Genomic DNA, 21,153 nt, shown 5'->3' on the forward strand with positions numbered 1-21,153 from the left:
TTTGCAAGCAGCAAAGCCGCCTTCAAGCGACACACATACGGTAAACCCAAGTGTCGTTTACTCAGCTGCACATAATAGCACCCAAATAATAAAAAATAAAAAAATAAAAAATAATAATAATTTTATATATATATATATATATATATATATATATATATATATATATATATATATATATATATATATATATATATATATATATATATATATATATATATATATATATATATGTATATATATGTATATATGTATATATATGTATATATATATATATATATATATATGTATATATATATATATATATATATATATATATATATATATATATATATATATATATATATATATATATATATATATATATATATATATGTATGTATATATTATTATTTTTAATTTTTTTATATTCTATAATTAAATCAGCTAATCGAATAATCGAAAATCGCGACCTATACCTCTTCGGTGCTACACATCTGTGAATATTTACTTTTTTTTTTTTATTGATCGGTATCAGTATAATGCCCAGTATTAGATATTTAACTGTGCATACAATTAGAGTACATTATTTAAAACTTTTTTTTTTAACATGTATAGTACATTATCTAAAACTCCGCTATCTCATAATGATTTTTTTTCATACTGCACAATGCAATGTTTTGATGCCTTAATGCACTTGTAGCAATTAAAACTATTTTGTTTTATATATATTTTTTTGACATATGAAAAGTATTATTCAAAGAAATGTTGCTATTTCTGCATCCAAATGATAGGCACAGACCTTGTTTTAGTCATAAATCAAAAACTCATTTAAAATTTCTAAAGGGAACCTGTGGTGAATTAGCTCTTTCAGGCTGTCCTACAAATTCATTGTTGACTACTGCAATGCAAACTTTGACCGTGAGCTGTTGGCTCATCTCCCTATAAAATTTTGTTTGCTTGGTAATTCGGTTTGAATGTGGTTAGAGCTTTGTTGCTCTTGTTGAGTGACATGACCACAGCAATACAATGTCAATGCTGGCTAAGGTTTCATTAGGTCTCACCACACAACCTCAGATGTTAGCCTCAAGTTTTCAACACTCATCTGCTGCAGTGTAAAACCATAACCCACACTGTTGTTATAAGTGAATTAGATACGCTCAACCCTGTCGTTCTTGCTCACCTCATTTCCACTGGCCACCTCCTCAGCAACACTGCTTTTATACTTCAAGGCTAGGTAAGGATGCTCACGAAGACCAGATTTTTCCGTTATCGGCCTCAAACTGTGTTTTTCTTTCAACAAACAGTTGAAAAGTGATGAGACAAAATTGGAAACAAAAAAACAAGAAGCCCTCCTGTAAATAGATGGTTATAAATGTTTCACATTACACTGGTATGTTTTATTAACAAATCAGGCTATTATAATGTATTGTACAACGAATGGTAATAAGTTTCAAATTGAGTTTGTTGGGTTGGTAATGAATTTTGAGTAATGGCATGGTGAGCCCCTGTCTTTGTAATTTTAGACTAATTTAATTGCAGATCTGTGAAAAAGTGCATTCTAGCCTTCTGAAACTGCCCTTGGCTACAGACATCACCCCTAATTGAGGCTCTTGTGTGACCATATGGGTTCATACAAATGACTTTAATATGCATGTTGCATTGCACACTGATTGTCAAAAAGAAAGTAGTAAGTCATTGACTTATGGTCCTTTAATGCAACAAATTGGCCCATGTATTTGGGTTTATTGACAATCTGGAGCTCAGAACAAGTGATGTTAATAGCATACTCTAAATGCGATCACATACTGCTTAGCTCTCTCTCTCTCTCTCTCTCTCTCTCTCTCTCTCTCTCTCTCTCTCTCTCTCTCTCTCTCTCTCTCTCTCTCTCTCTCTCTCTCTCCCTCTCCCTCTCTCTCGCTCTCTCTCTCGCTCTATTCTTATCCTCCCCCAGGTAATTTAATGTCTCCAGATACATTGTGTTTTATAGCCAATTATCTTACACAATCCATTATCTGTTTTACTGTTATCTCCATGCATTGCTTTATCTTCCTGTTGGAGTGCATGGCATGCACAAGTTGCCTGAAGGCACCACACACAGAGTTCTCGCTTTTGCATTTGTCTTCACTTCATTTGCAATGTGCTGTTCTTAGATGAACCTGGTAGTCTGAACGTGTTAATCAGGTAAATACAGAGTTCCAACTTAAACAAAAAACAAAACAAAACTTGACTTGTAACAGTGAGTGTTTCGATACAAAGATATACACATAGTCTACTAAAGAAAACTTTTTAATTCGGTGAAAAAAAATGGCTACATTTCTCCTCTAGGATTCATATATATGTTGTTCTTTCCTCTAGAGTTCCATCTGGTCACACATGCAGTATGTGGACAATTCTTCACATTAAGCCACCAACAGAAATATGGGGAATACAATCACAATTTTTCTTCATGTTCTTCTCAAAGGTGGCATTTTACCAAGTGACAGAGACTGACTCATCTCGTATATGTTGCTACAGGTGCCACAATAGCCTGTACTGTTTGTCAATATTAAAGGATTAGTTTACTTTAAAATTAAAATTACCCCATTATTTACTCACCCTCAACTTTCTTCTTTCTGATGAACACAATCGGAATTATATTAATAAATATCCTGACACTTCCAAGCTTTATAACGACAGTGAACACGGGGCCTTATGATTTTGAAGCTCAAAAAAGTGCATCCATCCATCATAAATGTACCCCACACGGCTCCGCACAGTATGTCAAAACTCGCTACGTCCTAGTCATACATCGCGTTAGTTACACTTTTTTAGTAAGTAGAAGGTGGTCTGGTGGAAGCTAGATATTTTACTTTATACGGTTTTAAATATGGATATTTTTCTTATAAAACTCCATTGATTCACTTCAGAAGGCCTTTATTAAACCCCCGGAGCCGTGTGGAGTATATTTATGATGGATGGAGGCACTTTTTTGAACGTCAAACTCGTGGGCCCCGTTCACTGCCATTATAAAGCTTGGACGTGTCAGGATATTATTAATATAACTCTGATTGTGTTCACCAGAAAGAAGAAAATCATATACACCTAGGATGGCTTGAGGGTGAGGTGATCATGGGGTCATTTTCATTTGAAAGTGAACTAATCCATTAAGGATGGGAAAATTCCACTGTTTCCAGAGTTGTGTTGTAACCCAGCTCATCTTCAAAACAAACTTTTCTAACCTTTAATGAACTTGTACGGGTTTATGTATTCTAATGGAGTTCTTTGCCTGTCTCTTCCTGTCTTTAGCTGGGTGAATAACTTTGGCTATGAGGGTCTCGGACTGCTTTTGGATGTGCTGGAGAGGCTTCTCGACAAGAAACTGTAAGTTATGCTAGATTTTCTAACGTTGCCTTAAGAAATGTATTTTTCTTCAGTGCTTATGGATTGCTCATCCACATGCTCTCTCTTTACTCACTGATTTTCTTTTCCTCAGGCAAGAGAACATTGACAAGAAGAACCAGCACAAACTCATTCAGTGCCTCAAGGCCTTCATGAACAATAAGGTGTGTTTAGAATTTAAAAGCTCCACCTGAGTAGTTTATATCATTTTGTGTCCCACACGTGTCAAGTAAAAAAAAAAAAAGAAACTTATATCAAAGATAATGAAATCATGCTAGCTCCTTACTTGTCCTTGAGAAAGAATGCATTTCTGATTAAAATGCTGCTGCTTTATTAGTGTAATAAGTGTAAACACAAATGAAGCTCATTCAACTCCAGATAATCATCGATTTCATATTTTCTAAAGCTGCTTTCATGCTTAAATGGTATTGGCATTATTACATTTATACTCTGTATGTTAAATATGAATGCTATTTTATTCCAAGCCCTTTTCCGTAATATATTTTTATTAGTATGTGTTTATTTATTTACCCCCCTAAGCCCCCCCCCCCCCCCCTGCCCCAAGTGAATAATGTTTTTTGCTCAAATTGTGGTCAAGTGCAGTGCATTACACAAGACAAAGATGCAGGAATATGATTATTTGTCCCTAATGTCCTGTCCTGATTTAAATGCATTAATCTTAAAACATATCTACAACTGCCTAATTGGCACTCCTTCTAAGAAAAAAAGCCTAAATCTGTCCATACACAAGGGGTTCCTTGTATTTTATTAAAGCTTAAAGACATTATCCATTGCAAAATGTTTCCATTTAAAATGTGTAATACAATTTGTTTTCAGTATGGCCTCCAAAGGATCTTGGGGGATGAACGAAGCCTCCTCCTCCTCGCAAGGGCAATTGACCCCAAGCAGACTAATATGATGACCGAAATTGTCAAGATTCTGTCAGCTGTTTGTATCATCGGAGAGGAAAACATGTAAGATCATCAGCTTAATCCAATATACGCTATACTGTAACAAGCACCGTCCTTCGGATGAGACGTTAAACCGAGGTCCTGACTCTCTGTGGTCATTAAAAATCCCAGGATGTCCTTCTATAAAGAGTAGGAGTGTAACCCCGGCATCTTGGCCAAATTTGCCCATTGGCCCCTGTCCATCATGGCCTCCTATTCATCCCCATATATATATATATATATATATATATATATATATATATATATATATATATATATATATATATATATATATATATATATATATATATATATATATATATACAGTAAGGAAAATAAGTATTTGAACACCCTGCTATTTTGCAAGTTCTCCCACTTAGAAATCATGGAGGGGTCTGAAATTGTCATCGTAGGTGCATGTCCACTGTGAGAGACATAATCAAAAAAAAAAAATCCAGAAATCACAATGTATGATTTTTTAACTATTTATTTGTTTGATACAGCTGCAAATAAGTATTTGAACACCTGAGAAAATCAATGTTAATATTTGGTACAGTAGCCTTTGTTTACAATTACAGAGGCCAAACGTTTCCTGTAGTTTTTCACCAGGTTTGCACACACTGCAGGAGGGATTTTGGCCCACTCCTCCACACAGATCTTCTCTAGATCAGTCAGGTTTCTGGCCTGTCGCTGAGAAACACGGAGTTTGAGCTCCCTCCAAAGATTCTCTATTGGGTTTAGGTCTGGAGACTGGCTAGGCCACGGCAGAACCTTGATATGCTTCAAACAGAGCCACTCCTTGGTTATCCTGGCTGTTTGCTTCGGGTCACTGTCATGTTGGAAGACCCAGCCTCGACCCATCTTCAATGCTCTAACTGAGGGAAGGATGTTGTTCCCCAAAATCTTGCAATGCATGGCCCCGGTCATCCTCTCCTTTATACAGCGCAGTCGCCCTGTCCCATGTGCAGAAAAACACCCCCAAAGCATGATGCTACCACCCCCATGCTTCACAGTAGGGATGGTGTTCTTGGGATGGTACTCATCATTCTTCTTCCTCCAAACACGTTTAGTGGAATTATGACCAAAAAGTTCTATTTTGGTCTCATCTGACCACATGACTTTCTCCCATGACTCCTCTGGATCATCCAAATGGTCATTGGCAAACTTAAGACGGGCCTGGACATGTGCTGGTTTAAGCAGGGGAACCTTCCGTGCCATGCATGATTTCAAACCATGACGTCTTAGTGTATTACCAACATTAACCTTGGAAACGGTGGTCCCAGCTCTTTTCAGGTCATTGACCAGCTCCTCCCGTGTAGTTCTGGGCTGATTTCTCACCTTTCTTAGGATCATTGAGACCCCACGAGGTGAGATCTTGCATGGAGCCCCAGTCCGAGGAAGATTGATAGTCATGTTTAGCTTCTTCCATTTTCTAATGATTGCTCCAACAGTGGACCTTTTTTCACCAAGCTGCTTGGCAATTTCCCCGTAACCCTTTCCAGCCTTGTGGAGGTGTACAATTTTGTCTCTAGTGTCTTTGGACAGTTCTTTGGTCTTGGCCATGTTAGTAGTTGGATTCTTACTGAATGTATGGGGTGGACAGGTGTCTTTATGCAGCTAACGACCTCAAACAGGTGCATCTAATTTAGGATAATAAATGGAGTGGAGGTGGACATTTTAAAGGCAGACTAACAGGTCTTTGAGGGTCAGCATTCTAGCTGATAGACAGGTGTTCAAACTTATTTGCAGCTGTATCATACGAATAAATAGTTAAAAAATCATACATTGTGATTTCTGGATTTTTTTTAAGATTATGTCTCTCACAGTGGACATGCACCTACGATGACAATTTCAGACCCCTCCATGATCTCTAAGTGGGAGAACTTGCAAAATAGCAGGGTGTTCAAATACTTATTTTCCTCACTGTAAATATATATATATATATATATATATATATATATATATATATATATATATATATATATATATATATATATATATATATATATATATATATGCATATATATATGGTGGTGGTTGAGGAGATTCCCCCCTTCTATATGTAAAGCGCTTTGAGTGTCTAGAAAAGCGTTATATAAATGTAACAAATTATTAGGGGCCAAGCACCGAAGGTGCGGGCACCTATTGTAATCGTTAGATTTCTTATTATTATTATTCCGCCATTGAAGTCTATGGCAGCCCATAGAACCGCTTGCGGGAAAGTTGTGAAATTTGGCACACAGCTAGAGGACAGACCCAGCATTAACCACACCAATTTTGGAATCTCTAAAACAATCCCTCTAGCGCCACCACCTGTCCAAAGTTTGACTCATTTTTTTGCTAATAACTTTTGAACCATAAGGGCTAGAAACAAAATTCTTGTTTCCTCTGATTCCTTGGCTCAAGCCAATTCGATTGCACCCTATGACGTTATTTTCCGTCATAATAATTTTCCCGCCATTTTTAATTAACCGAAAAACCTACTTTTGCGAACTCCTCCTAGGCCTTTGCTCCAATTTGCACGAAAATTGAACCAGATCATCTTCAGACTTTGCTGACAAAAGCGTATTAGACTCGAAATGATTAGTCAAATTGTTATTGAATAACGCTCAAATGAAATCGACAAAGTGCCCACAAAAATGAAAGTCAGGCTCTATCTCCGCAAAGCTTTAGCATATTCTAACCAAACTTGGGGTGTGTTATGCCAACCATGACCCGAGGCTGCCTGCAGCGTTTCGGCGCAGTGCCACCTAGTGGTCCAGAGATACAAAAATTTTATATTTTTGATTATAACTTAAGAACGCTGTAGCCAAATATCACAAAACTGGTCTCTTTAGAGTCGGGGCATCACGCCGAGCCATGCCATACCCAATTTTACCATATCAACCATTTTGGGTGTCGGCCATTTTGAATTTTGTCGCAAAGTGCTATTTTTTACAAACGCATTGCCGTATCGTTACGAAAGTCGGCGTGTGTCTTCGTCACCAAGCCCTGAAAGTACTCAAAAAGTTTCAAGACAGCGCCACCTTGTGGACAAAAGTTATAATGAATTTTCCAATAATGCTAATAACTTTTGATTAAATTTGACTATTGTCATAAAAATGGTTTCAATATATTCCTTAGGTCATGCCAAAAACATAGATTCCAATTTTGCTATATTTAGCCAAACATTCTGTTAGCCATTTTGATTTCCTTCAGAAACCTACTTTTTCAAACTCCTCCTAGACCATTTGCCTTATTTTCACCAAAATCGAATCGTAACATCTTCAGACCATGACAGCAAAAAGTTATTAATTTCATGTCAACAGACAAAACCGTTTTCATATACTGCAGCGACAAATTTGAGCCATGATGCCAAAATGACTCTTGAGGCTGTATCTCTGCAATGCTTTGACATAATGACACCAAACTTTGCCTTTGTCATTGTCATCTCACTCTGACCACACCACATCAATTTCGTTACTGCGCCACCTATTGGTCAAAAGTGACAAACCATTAAATCATATTATTAGTGACTGTATATGTGATTTTTCAGCCATTTTTGCCTAAAATCATCTTAAAATGCCTTTAATTGCTCATTGTTGCAGTTGGTCTAACCCTCCCAGCCATGTTGGCATGTCTTGTCTTCTTCTTTGCGCTTGGCCCCGTTAATGGCTGCTCGCAGCTATATTTAGGGGCCAAGCACCGAAGGTGCAGGCACCTATCGTAATCGTTAGATTTCTTATTATTATTATTCCGCCACGAAGTCTATGGCAGCCCATAGAACCGCTTGCGGGAAAGTTGTGAAATTTGGCACACAGATAGAGGACAGTCCCAGCATTAACCACACCAATTTTGGAATCTCTAAAACAATCCCTCTAGCGCCACCACCTGTCCAAAGTTTGACTCATGTTTTTGCTAATAACTTTTGAACCATAAGGGCTAGAAACAAAATTCTTTTTTCCTCTGATTCCTTGGCTCAAGCCGATTCGATTGCACCCTATGACGTCACTTTCCGTCATAATAATTTTCCCGCCATTTTTAATTAACCGAAAAAACTACTTTTGCGAACTCCTCCTAGGCCGTTGCTCCAATTTGCACGAAAATTGAACCAGATCATCTTCAGACTCTGCTGACAAAAGCGTATTAGACTCGAGATGATTAGTCAAATTGTTATTGAACAACGCTCGAATTAAATCGACAAAGTGCATGCAAAAATGAAAGTCAGGCTTTATCTCCGAAACACTTTAGCAAATTCTTACCAAACTTGGTGTGTGTTATGCCAACCATGACCTGAGGCTGCCTGCAGCGTTTCGGCGCAGTGCCACCTAGTGGTCCAGAGCTACAGAAATTGGATATTTTGGATTATAACTTAAGAACGCTTTAGCCAAATATCACAAAACTGGTCTCTTTAGAGTCGGGGCATCACGCCGAGTCAAACCATACCCAATTTTCCCATATCAACCATTTTGGGCGTCTGCCATTTTTAATTTTGTCAGAAAGTGCTATGTTTTACAAACGCATTGGCGTATCGTTACGAAACTCGGTGTGTGTCTTTGTCACCAAGCCCTGAAAGTACACAAAAAGTTTCAAGGCAGCGCCACCTTGTGGACAAAAGTTATAGTGAATTTTCCAATAATGCTAATAACTTTTGATTAAATTTGACTATTGTCATAAAAATGGTTTCAATATATTCCTTGGGTCATGCCAAGAACATAGATCCCAATTTTGCCATATTTGGCCAAACATTCTGTTCGCCATTTTGATTTCCTTCAGAAACCTACTTTTTCGAACTCCTCCTAGTCTATTTGCCTGATTTTCACCAAAATCGAATCGTAACATCTTCAGACTATTACAGCAAAAAGTTATTAATTTCGTGTCAACAAACAAAACCGTTTTCATATACTGCAGCGACAAAGTTGAGCCATGATGCCAAAATGACTCTTGAGGCTGTATCTCTGCAATGCTTCGACATACTGACACCAAACTTTGCCTTTGTCATTGTCATCTCACTCTGACCGCACCACATCAATTTCGTTACTGCGCTACCTATTGGTCAAAAGTGACAAACCATTAAATCATATTATTAGTGACTGTATATATGATTTTTCAGCCATTTTTGCCTAAAATCATCTTAAAATGCCTTTAATTGCTCATTGTTTCAGTTGGTCTAACCCTCCCAGCCATGGTGGCATGTCTTGTCTTGTTCTTTGCGCTTGGCCCCGTTAATGGCTGCTCGCAGCTATATTTAGGGGCCAAGCACCGAAGGTGCAGGCACCTATTGTAATCGTTAGATTTCTTATTATTATTATTCCGCCATGAAGTCTATGGCAGCCCATAGAACCGCTTGCGGAAAAGTTGTGAAATTTGGCACACAGATAGAGGACAGTCCCAGCATTAACCACACCAATTTTGGAATCTCTAAAACAATCCCTCTAGCGCCACCACCTGTCCAAAATTTGACTCATATTTGTGCTAATAACTTTTGAACCATAAGGGCTAGAAACAAAATTATTTTTTCCTCTGATTCCTTGGCTCAAGCCGATTCGATTGCACCCTATGACGTCATTTTCCGTCATAATAATTTTCCCGCCATTTTTATTTAACCGAATAACCTACTTTTGCGAACTCCTCCTAGGCCGTTGCTCCAATTTGCACGAAAATTGAACCAAATCATCTTCAGACTATGCTGACCAAACCGTATTAGACTCGAGATGATTAGTCAAATTCTTATTGAATAACGCTCGAACGAAATCGACAAAGTGCCCACAAAAATGAAAGTCAGGCCCTATCTCCGCAACGCTTTAGCATATTCTAACCAAACTTGGTGTGTGTTATGCCAGCCATGACCTGAGGCTGCCTGCAGCGTTTCGGCGCAGTGCCACCTAGTGGTCCAGAGATACAAAAATTTGATATTTTTGATTATAACTTAAGAACGCTTTAGCCAAATATCACAAAACTGGTCTTTTTAGAGTCGGGGCATCACGCCGAGCCATGCCATACCCAATTTTCCCATATCAACCATTTTGGGTGTCGGCCATTTTGAATTTTGTCACAAAGTGCTATGTTTTACAAACGCATTGGCGTATCGTTACGAAACTCGGTGTGTGTCTTTGTCACCAAGCCCTGAAAGTACACAAAAAGTTTCAAGGCAGCGCCACCTTGTGGACAAAAGTTATAGTGAATTTTCCAATAATGCTATTAACTTTTGATTAAATTTGACTATTGTCATAAAAATGGTTTTCCTATATTCCTTGGGTCATGCCAAAAACATAGATTCCAATTTTGCCATATTTGGCCAAACATTCTGTTCGCCATTTTGATTTCCTTCAGAAACCTACTTTTTCGAACTCCTCCTAGACTATTTGCCTGATTTTCACCAAAATCGAATCGTAACATCTTCAGACTATTACAGCAAAAAGTTATTAATTTCGTGTCAACAGACAAAACCGTTTTCGTATACTGCAGCGACAAAGTTGAGCCATGATGCCAAAATGACTCTTGAGGCTGTATCTCTGCAATGCTTTGATATAATGACACCAAACTTTGCCGTTGTCATCGTCATCTCACTCTGACCACACCACATCAATTTCGTTACTGCGCCACCTATTGGTCAAAAGTGACAAACCATTAAATCATATTATTAGTGACTGTATATATGATTTTTCAGCCATTAATGCCTAAAATCATCTTCAAATGCCTTTAATTGCTCATTGTTGCAGTTGGTCTCACCCTCCCAGCCGTGTTGGCATGTTATATTGGCTTATTTGCGCTTGGCCCCGTTAATGGCTGCTCGCAGCTATATTTAGGGGCCAAGCACCGAAGGTGCGGGCACCTATTGAAATCGTTCGATTTCTTATTATTATTATTCCGCCGAAAGTCTATGGCAGCCCATAGAACCGCTTGCGGGAAAGTTGTGAAATTTGGCACACAGATAGAGGACAGTCCCAGCATTAACCACACCAATTTTGGAATCTCTAAAACAATCCCTCTAGCGCCACCACCTGTCCAAAGTTTGACTCATGTTTTTGCTAATAACTTTTGAACCATAAGGGCTAGAAACAAAATTATTTTTTCCTCTGATTCCTTGGCTCAAGCCGATTCGATTGCACCCTATGACGTCACTTTCCGTCATAATAATTTTCCCGCCATTTTTAATTAACCGAAAAAACTACTTTTGCGAACTCCTCCTAGGCCGTTGCTCCGATTTGCACGAAAATTGAACCAGATCATCTTCAGACTCTGCTGACAAAAGCGTATTAGACTCGAGATGATTAGTCAAACTGTTATTGAACAACGCCCGAATTAAATCGACAAAGTGCATGCAAAAATGAAAGTCAGGCTTTATCTCCGAAACACTTTAGCATATTCTTACCAAACTTGGTGTGTGTTATGCCAACCATGACCTGAGGCTGCCTGCAGCGTTTCGGCACAGTGCCACCTAGTGGTCCAGAGATACAGAAATTGGATATTTTGGATTATAACTTAAGAACGCTTTAGCCAAATATCTCACAACTGGTCTCTTTAGAGTCGGGGCATCACGCCGAGTCAAACCATACCCAATTTTCCCATATCAACCATTTTGGGCGTCGGCCATTTTTAATTTTGTCAGAAAGTGCTATGTTTTACAAACGCATTGGCGTATCGTTACGAAACTCGGTGTGTGTCTTTGTCACCAAGCCCTGAAAGTACACAAAAAGTTTCAAGGCAGCGCCACCTTGTGGACAAAAGTTATAGTGAATTTTCCAATAATGCTAATAACTTTTGATTAAATTTGACTATTGTCATAAAAATGGTTTCAATATATTCCTTGGGTCATGCCAAGAACATAGATCCCAATTTTGCCATATTTGGCCAAACATTCTGTTCGCCATTTTGATTTCCTTCAGAAACCTACTTTTTCGAACTCCTCCTAGTCTATTTGCCTGATTTTCACCAAAATCGAATCGTAACATCTTCAGACTATTACAGCAAAAAGTTATTAATTTCGTGTCAACAGACAAAACCGTTTTCATATACTGCAGCGACAAAGTTGAGCCATGATGCCAAAATGACTCTTGAGGCTGTATCTCTGCACTGCTTTGACATAATGACACCAAACTTTGCCTTTGTCATTGTCATCTCACTCTGACCACACCACATCAATTTCGTTACTGCGCCACCTATTGGTCAAAAGTGACAAACCATTAAATCATATTATTAGTGACTGTATATATGATTTTTCAGCCATTAAGGCGAGACACGGCAGGTGAAAACATCGTTTTTTCATGCAGTGGTCAATTTTGAGATTTTGGGCCAGTTTGCTCCCTTAACATGTAAGCTTTCATGTCAAAATAAAAAAATGTCAACATTACACATTAAGGTGGTTATTTCATTATATTTTGTCACCGTGCGCCTTTAGATTTCTACCCGAAATCATCAAACGTTATTCTAGCGCGATCTCTCGTGCCGTCTCCATTCACAGAAACATGTCATGCTTGGTATCATTATAAAGCTCTCAGTCTCACACACAGCACTGTCTAATCCAAATATGGACATTTCCTTTGTAAAACTAACCAACCGCGAAAGTTTGCAGCCAAAAACCACATCTGATTGGTCGATGTAAATTTCTCACGCGCTGCAGATTGCTTGTGTATTCTCCACCTGAGAGAAAGTGCAGACAACGCTGAAATCGGCTCATAAACGCTCACAGAAAAGACCAAGTAGCAACAGCTAGTAAAAAGAAAGTAAACAACAACAGATTAGACTACGAAACCCCGTCAGAATTAGATTCAAATAGTTATAGATGGACCAATACAACAAACAGGGACAGTTCATCTGCAGTTTTTGTGACTGGCGTTTGTTAAGGTAGTTCTCTTAAGGTAGTTCTCTAATAGCTATTGCTATTAATAATTTATTCATTTATCAATTTCCACGTGTTTTAAATATTATACTCTACTGATATTAATTAACTGAATATATATTTTGTTTGTAGGTTGGGGGTTTTATAGAAATGTATGCAGTTGTAGAGTATAAAACTTTAAAGGCTGTTTTCTCAAAATGAGTTTTTTCTCACACTCAGAGTCAGATATATCCACTTCAGTAGCACCTACAAGCACCAACTTTTCCAGTCTTATACGGAACTATATTCTGAAGGCTTTTACAGAGGGATTTGTTGATATATCATTCCTATCCTGAGTTATAGGTCCTTTAACTCCAAAAAACATGGCGAAAATTGATTTTTTAAGGCTATTGTCAGTATTCTCTAATTTACTAAAGCACAAAATAAGATATCCAGAATCCCCTCTGTAAAAGCCTTCTCATCTAACATGTCAACAAATAGAACCAAGAATTTTAAACATGGTCCTTTCCATTTTCCAGATTTTGTTTTTGGAAAAGTATGTAAATGAGCGTATATTTAAGTATATAAGGCCTCATTTGCATATTAAAACATTAATTTACACAAAACGTGTAATACATTTTTTTCTTATGTTTATGCCAGTAATAAACTGGAGAAGTTTCACAGTAATATCTTGTAATTTAAAAAAATTCCCTATTCACCTGTAGTGTCTCGCCTTAAGGCCTAAAATCATCTTAAAATGCCTTTAATTGCTCATTGTTGCAGTTGGTCTCACCCTCCCAGCCGTGTTGGCATGTTATATTGGCTTATTTGCGCTTGGCCCCGTTAATGGCTGCTCGCAGCTATATTTAGGGGCCAAGCACCGAAGGTGCAGGCACCTATTGTAATCGTTAGATTTATTATTATTATTATTCCGCCACGAAGTCTATGGCAGCCCATAGAACCGCTTGCGGGAAAGTTGTGAAATTTGGCACACAGATAGAGGACAGTCCCAGCATTAACCACACCAATTTTGGAATCTCTAAAACAATCCCTCTAGCGCCACCACCTGTCCAAAGTTTGACTCATGTTTTTGCTAATAACTTTTGAACCATAAGGGCTAGAAACAAAATTCCTTTTTCCTCTGATTCCTTGGCTCAAGCCGATTCGATTGCACCCTATGACGTCACTTTCCGTCATAATAATTTTCCCGCCATTTTTAATTAACCGAAAAAACTACTTTTGCGAACTCCTCCTAGGCCGTTGCTCCAATTTGCACGAAAATTGAACCAGATCATCTTCAGACTCTGCTGACAAAAGCGTATTAGACTCGAGATGATTAGTCAAACTGTTATTGAACAACGCTCGAATTAAATCGACAAAGTGCATGCAAAAATGAAAGTCAGGCTTTATCTCCGAAACACTTTAGCATATTCTTACCAAACTTGGTGTGTGTTATGCCAACCATGACTTGAGGCTGCCTGCAGCGTTTCGGCGCAGTGCCACCTAGTGGTCCAGAGATACAAAAATTGGATATTTTGGATTATAACTTAAGAACGCTTTAGCCAAATATCACAAAACTGGTCTCTTTAGAGTCGGGGCATCACGCCGAGTCAAACCATACCCAATTTTCCCATATCAACCATTTTGGGCGTCGGCCATTTTTAATTTTGTCAGAAAGTGCTATGTTTTACAAACGCATTGGCGTATCGTTACGAAACTCGGTGTGTGTCTTTGTCACCAAGCCCTGAAAGTACACAAAAAGTTTCAAGGCAGCGCCACCTTGTGGACAAAAGTTATAGTGAATTTTCCAATAATGCTAATAACTTTTGATTAAATTTGACTATTGTCATAAAAATGGTTTCAATATATTCCTTGGGTCATGCCAAGAACATAGATCCCAATTTTGCCATATTTGGCCAAACATTCTGTTCGCCATTTTGATTTCCTTCAGAAACCTACTTTTTCGAACTCCTCCTAGTCTATTTGCCTGATTTTCACCAAAATCGAATCGTAACATCTTCAGACTATTACAGCAAAAAGTTATTAATTTCGTGTCAACAGACAAAACCGTTTTCATATACTGCAGCGACAAAGTTGAGCCATGATGCCAAAATGACTCTTGAGGCTGTATCTCTGCACTGCTTTGACATAATGACACCAAACTTTGCCTTTGTCATTGTCATCTCACTCTGACCACACTACATCAATTTCGTTACTGCGCCACCTATTGGTCAAAAGTGACAAACCATTAAATCATATTATTAGTGACTGTATATATGATTTTTCAGCCATTTTTGCCTAAAATCATCTTAAAATGCCTTTAATTGCTCATTGTTTCAGTTGGTCTAACCCTCCCAGCCGTGGTGGCATGTCTTGTCTTGTTCTTTGCGCTTGGCCCCGTTAATGGCTGCTCGCAGCTATATTTATTATTATTATTATTCCGCCGAAAGTCTATGGCAGCCCATAGAACCGCTTGCGGGAAAGTTGTGAAATTTGGCACACAGATAGAGGACAGTCCCAGCATTAACCACACCAATTTTGGAATCTCTAAAACAATCCCTCTAGCGCCACCACCTGTCCAAAGTTTGACTCATGTTTTTGCTAATAACTTTTGAACCATAAGGGCTAGAAACAAAATTCTTTTTTCCTCTGATTCCGTGGCTCAAGCCGATTCGATTGCACCCTATGACGTCACTTTCCGTCATAATAATTTTCCCGCCATTTTTAATTAACCGAAAAAACTACTTTTGCGAACTCCTCCTAGGCCATTGCTCCAATTTGCACGAAAATTGAACCAGATCATCTTCAGGCTCTGCTGACAAAAGCATATTAGACTCGAGATGATTAGTCAAATTGTTATTGAACAACGCTCAAATTAATTTGACAAAGTGCACGCAAAAATGAAAGTCAGGCTTTATCTCTGAAACACTTTAGCATATTCTTACCAAACTTGGTGTGTGTTATGCCAACCATGACTTGAGGCTGCCTGCAGCGTTTCGGCGCAGTGCCACCTAGTGGTCCAGAGATACAGAAATTTGATATTTTTAATTATAACTTAAGAACGCTTTAGCCAAATATCACAAAACTGGTCTCTTTAGAGTCGGGGCATCACGCCGAGTCAAACCATACCCAATTTTCCCATATCAACCATTTTGGGCGTCGGCCATTTTTAATTTTGTCAGAAAGTGCTATGTTTTACAAACGCATTGGCGTATCGTTACGAAACTCGGTGTGTGTCTTTGTCACCAAGCCCTGAAAGTACACAAAAAGTTTCAAGGCAGCGCCAACTTGTGGACAAAAGTTATAGTGAATTTGCCAATAATGCTAATAACTTTTGATTAAATTTGACTATTGTCATAAAAATGGTTTCAATATATTCCTTGGGTCATGCCAAAAACATAGATCCCAATTTTGCCATATTTGGCCAAACATTCTGTTCGCCATTTTGATTTCCTTCAGAAACCTACTTTTTCGAACTCCTCCTAGACTATTTGCCTGATTTTCACCAAAATCGAATCGTAACATCTTCAGACCATGACAGCAAAAAGTTATTAATTTCGTGTCAACAAACAAAACCGTTTTCATATACTGCAGCGAAAAAGTTGAGCCATGATGCCAAAATGACTCTTGAGGCTGTATCTCTGCAATGCTTCGACATACTGACACCAAACTTTGCCTTTGTCATTGTCATCTCACTCTGACCACACCACATCAATTTCGTTACTGCGCTACCTATTGGTCAAAAGTGACAAACCATTAAATCATATTATTAGTGACTGTATATATGATTTTTCAGCCATTTTTGCCTAAAATCATCTTAAAATGCCTTTAATTGCTCATTGTTTCAGTTGGTCTAACCCTCCCAGCCATGGTGGCATGTCTTGTCTTGTTCTTTGCGCTTGGCCCCGTTAATGGCTGCTCGCAGCTATATTTAGGGGCCAAGCACCGAAGGTGCAGGCACCTATTGTAATCGTTAGATTTCTTATTATTATTATTCCGCCATGAAGTCTATGGCAGCCCATAGAACCGCTTGCGGAAAAGTTGTGAAATTTGGCACACAGATAGAGGACAGTCCCAGCATTAACCACACCAATTTTGGAATCTCTAAAACAATCCCTCTAGCGCCACCACCTGTCCAAAATTTGACTCATATTTGTGCTAATAACTTTTGAACCATAAGGGCTAGAAACAAAATTATTTTTTCCTCTGATTCCTTGGCTCAAGCCAATTCGATTGCACCCTATGACGTCATTTTCCGTCATAATAATTTTCCCGCCATTTTTATTTAACCGAATAACCTACTTTTGCGAACTCCTCCTAGGCCGTTGCTCCAATTTGCACGAAAATTGAACCAAATCATCTTCAGACTATGCTGACCAAACCGTATTAGACTCGAGATGATTAGTCAAATTCTTATTGAATAACGCTCGAACGAAATCGACAAAGTGCCCACAAAAATGAAAGTCAGGCCCTATCTCCGCAACGCTTTAGCATATTCTAACCAAACTTGGTGTGTGTTATGCCAGCCATGACCTGAGGCTGCCTGCAGCGTTTCGGCGCAGTGCCACCTAGTGGTCCAGAGATACAAAAATTTGATATTTTTGATTATAACTTAAGAACGCTTTAGCCAAATATCACAAAACTGTTCTTTTTAGAGTCGGGGCATCACGCCGAGCCATGCCATACCCAATTTTCCCATATCAACCATTTTGGGTGTCGGCCATTTTGAATTTTGTCACAAAGTGCTATGTTTTACAAACGCATTGGCGTATCGTTACGAAACTCGGTGTGTGTCTTTGTCACCAAGCCCTGAAAGTACACAAAAAGTTTCAAGGCAGCGCCACCTTGTGGACAAAAGTTATAGTGAATTTTCCAATAATGCTATTAACTTTTGATTAAATTTGACTATTGTCATAAAAATGGTTTTCCTATATTCCTTGGGTCATGCCAAAAACATAGATTCCAATTTTGCCATATTTGGCCAAACATTCTGTTCGCCATTTTGATTTCCTTCAGAAACCTACTTTTTCGAACTCCTCCTAGACTATTTGCCTGATTTTCACCAAAATCGAATCGTAACATCTTCAGACTATTACAGCAAAAAGTTATTAATTTCGTGTCAACAGACAAAACCGTTTTCGTATACTGCAGCGACAAAGTTGAGCCATGATGCCAAAATGACTCTTGAGGCTGTATCTCTGCAATGCTTTGATATAATGACACCAAACTTTGCCGTTGTCATCGTCATCTCACTCTGACCACACCACATCAATTTCGTTACTGCGCCACCTATTGGTCAAAAGTGACAAACCATTAAATCATATTATTAGTGACTGTATATATGATTTTTCAGCCATTAATGCCTAAAATCATCTTCAAATGCCTTTAATTGCTCATTGTTGCAGTTGGTCTCACCCTCCCAGCCGTGTTGGCATGTTATATTGGCTTATTTGCGCTTGGCCCCGTTAATGGCTGCTCGCAGCTATATTTAGGGGCCAAGCACCGAAGGTGCAGGCACCTATTGTAATCGTTAGATTTCTTATTATTATTATTCCGCCACGAAGTCTATGGCAGCCCATAGAACCGCTTGCGGGAAAGTTGTGAAATTTGGCACACAGATAGAGGACAGTCCCAGCATTAACCACACCAATTTTGGAATCTCTAAAACAATCCCTCTAGCGCCACCACCTGTCCAAAGTTTGACTAATGTTTTTGCTAATAACTTTTGAACCATAAGGGCTAGAAACAAAATTATTTTTTCCTCTAATTCCTTGGCTCAAGCCAATTCGACTGCACCCTATGACGTCATTTTCCGTCATAATAATTTCCCCGGCATTTTTATTTAACCGAATAACCTACTTTTGCGAACTCCTCCTAGGCCGTTGCTCCAATTTGCACGAAAAATGAACCAGATCATCTTCAGACTATGCTGACCAAACCGTATCAGACTCGAGATGATTATTCAAACTATTATTGAATAACGCTCGAACGAAATCGACAAAGTGCCCACAAAAATGAAAGTCAGGCCCTATCTCCGCAACGCTTTAGCATATTCTAACCAAACTTGGTGTGTGTTATGCCAGCCATGACCTGAGGCTGCCTTCAGCGTTTCGGCACAGTGCCACCTAGTGGTCCAGAGATACAAAAATGTGATATTTTTGATTATAACTCAAGAACGCTTTAGCCAAATATCACAAAACTGGTCTCTTTAGAGTCGGGGCATCACGCCGAGCCATGCCATACCCAATTTTCCCATATCAACCATTTTGGGCGTCGGCCATTTTGAATTTTGTCACAAAGTGCTATGTTTTACAAACGCATTGGCGTATTGTTACGAAACTCGGTATGTGTCTTTGTCACCAAGCCCTGAAAGTACACAAAAAGTTTCAAGGCAGCGCCACCTTGTGGACAAAAGTTATAGTGAATTTTCTAAAAATGCTAATAACTTTTGATTAAATTTGACTATTGTCATAAAAATGGTTTCAATATATTCCTTGGGTCATGCCAAGAACATAGATCACAATTTTGCCATATTTGGCCAAACATTCTGTTCGCCATTTTGATTTCCTTCAGAAACCTACTTTTTCGAACTCCTCCTAGACCATTTGCCTGATTTTCACCAAAATCGAATCGTAACATCTTCAGACCATAACAGCAAAAAGTTATTAATTTCGTGTCAACAAACAAAACCGTTTTCATATACTGCAGCGACAAAGTTGAGCCATGATGCCAAAATGACTCTTGAGGCTGTATCTCTGCAATGCTTTGATATAATGACACCAAACTTTGCCTTTGTCATTGTCATCTCACTCTGACCACACCACATCAATTTCGTTACTGCGCCACCTATTGGTCAAAAGTGACAAACCATTAAATCATATTATTAGTGACTGTATATATAATTTTCAGCAATTTTGCCTAAAATCATCTTAAAATGCCTTTAATTGCTCATTGTTGCAGTTGGTCTAACCCTCCCAGCCATGTTGGCATGTCTTGTCTTGTTCTTTGCGCTTGGCCCCGTTAATGGCTGCTCGCAGCTATATTTAGGGGCCAAGCACCGAAGGTGCAGGCACCTATTGTAATCGTTAGATTTCTTATTATTATTATTCCGCCATGAAGTCTATGGCAGCCCATAGAACCGCTTGCGGAAAAGTTGTGAAATTTGGCACACAGATAGAGGACAGTCCCAGCATTAACCACACCAATTTTGGAATCTCTAAAACAATCCCTCTAGCGCCACCACCTGTCCAAAATTTGACTCATATTTGTGCTAATAACTTTTGAACCATAAGGGCTAGAAACAAAATTATTTTTTCCTCTGATTCCTTGGCTCAAGCCAATTCGATTGCACCCTATGACGTCATTTTCCGTCATAATAATTTTCCCGCCATTTTTATTTAACCGAATAACCTACTTTTGCGAACTCCTCCTAGGCCGTTGCTCCAATTTGCACGAAAATTGAACCAAATCATCTTCAGACTATGCTGACCAAACCGTATTAGACTCGAGATGATTAGTCAAATTCTTATTGAATAACGCTCGAACGAAATCGACAAAGTGCCCACAAAAATGAAAGTCAGGCCCTATCTCCGCAACGCTTTAGCATATTCTAACCAAACTTGGTGTGTGTTATGCCAGCCATGACCTGAGGCTGCCTGCAGCGTTTCGGCGCAGTGCCACCTAGTGGTCCAGAGATACAAAAATTTGATATTTTTGATTATAACTTAAGAACGCTTTAGCCAAATATCACAAAACTGGTCTTTTTAGAGTCGGGGCATCACGCCGAGCCATGCCATACCCAATTTTCCCATATCAACCATTTTGGGTGTCGGCCATTTTGAATTTTGTCACAAAGTGCTATGTTTTACAAACGCATTGGCGTATCGTTACGAAACTCGGTGTGTGTCTTTGTCAGCAAGCCCTGAAAGTACACAAAAAGTTTCAAGGCAGCGCCACCTTGTGGACAAAAGTTATAGTGAATTTTCCAATAATGCTATTAACTTTTGATTAAATTTGACTATTGTCATAAAAATGGTTTTCCTATAT

The 21,153-nt window shown here is 38.7% G+C and overlaps 1 protein-coding gene across 10 annotated transcripts in view; it reads left to right on the forward strand.

Annotated features, from left to right (window-relative positions):
- The window catches only part of diaph2 (diaphanous-related formin 2), a 551,295-nt gene that overhangs the window by 169,172 nt on the left and 360,970 nt on the right, over window positions 1-21,153 (forward strand). For all 10 annotated transcript variants that reach the window (XR_013818231.1, XR_013818232.1, XM_079839686.1 and 7 more), the window contains 3 exons: window positions 3,265-3,339; window positions 3,452-3,521; window positions 4,195-4,331. Coding sequence is in view for 8 of the 10 variants with exons in the window: in XM_079839686.1 (XP_079695812.1) it covers window positions 3,265-3,339; window positions 3,452-3,521; window positions 4,195-4,331 (282 nt within the window). In the remaining 2 variants the exon portion in view is untranslated. The remainder of the gene's footprint in view (window positions 1-3,264; window positions 3,340-3,451; window positions 3,522-4,194; window positions 4,332-21,153) is intronic.

Source organism: Gobio gobio (assembly GCF_949357685.1).
Source record: "Gobio gobio genome assembly, chromosome: 16".
Lineage (NCBI taxonomy): Eukaryota > Metazoa > Chordata > Actinopteri > Cypriniformes > Gobionidae > Gobio > Gobio gobio.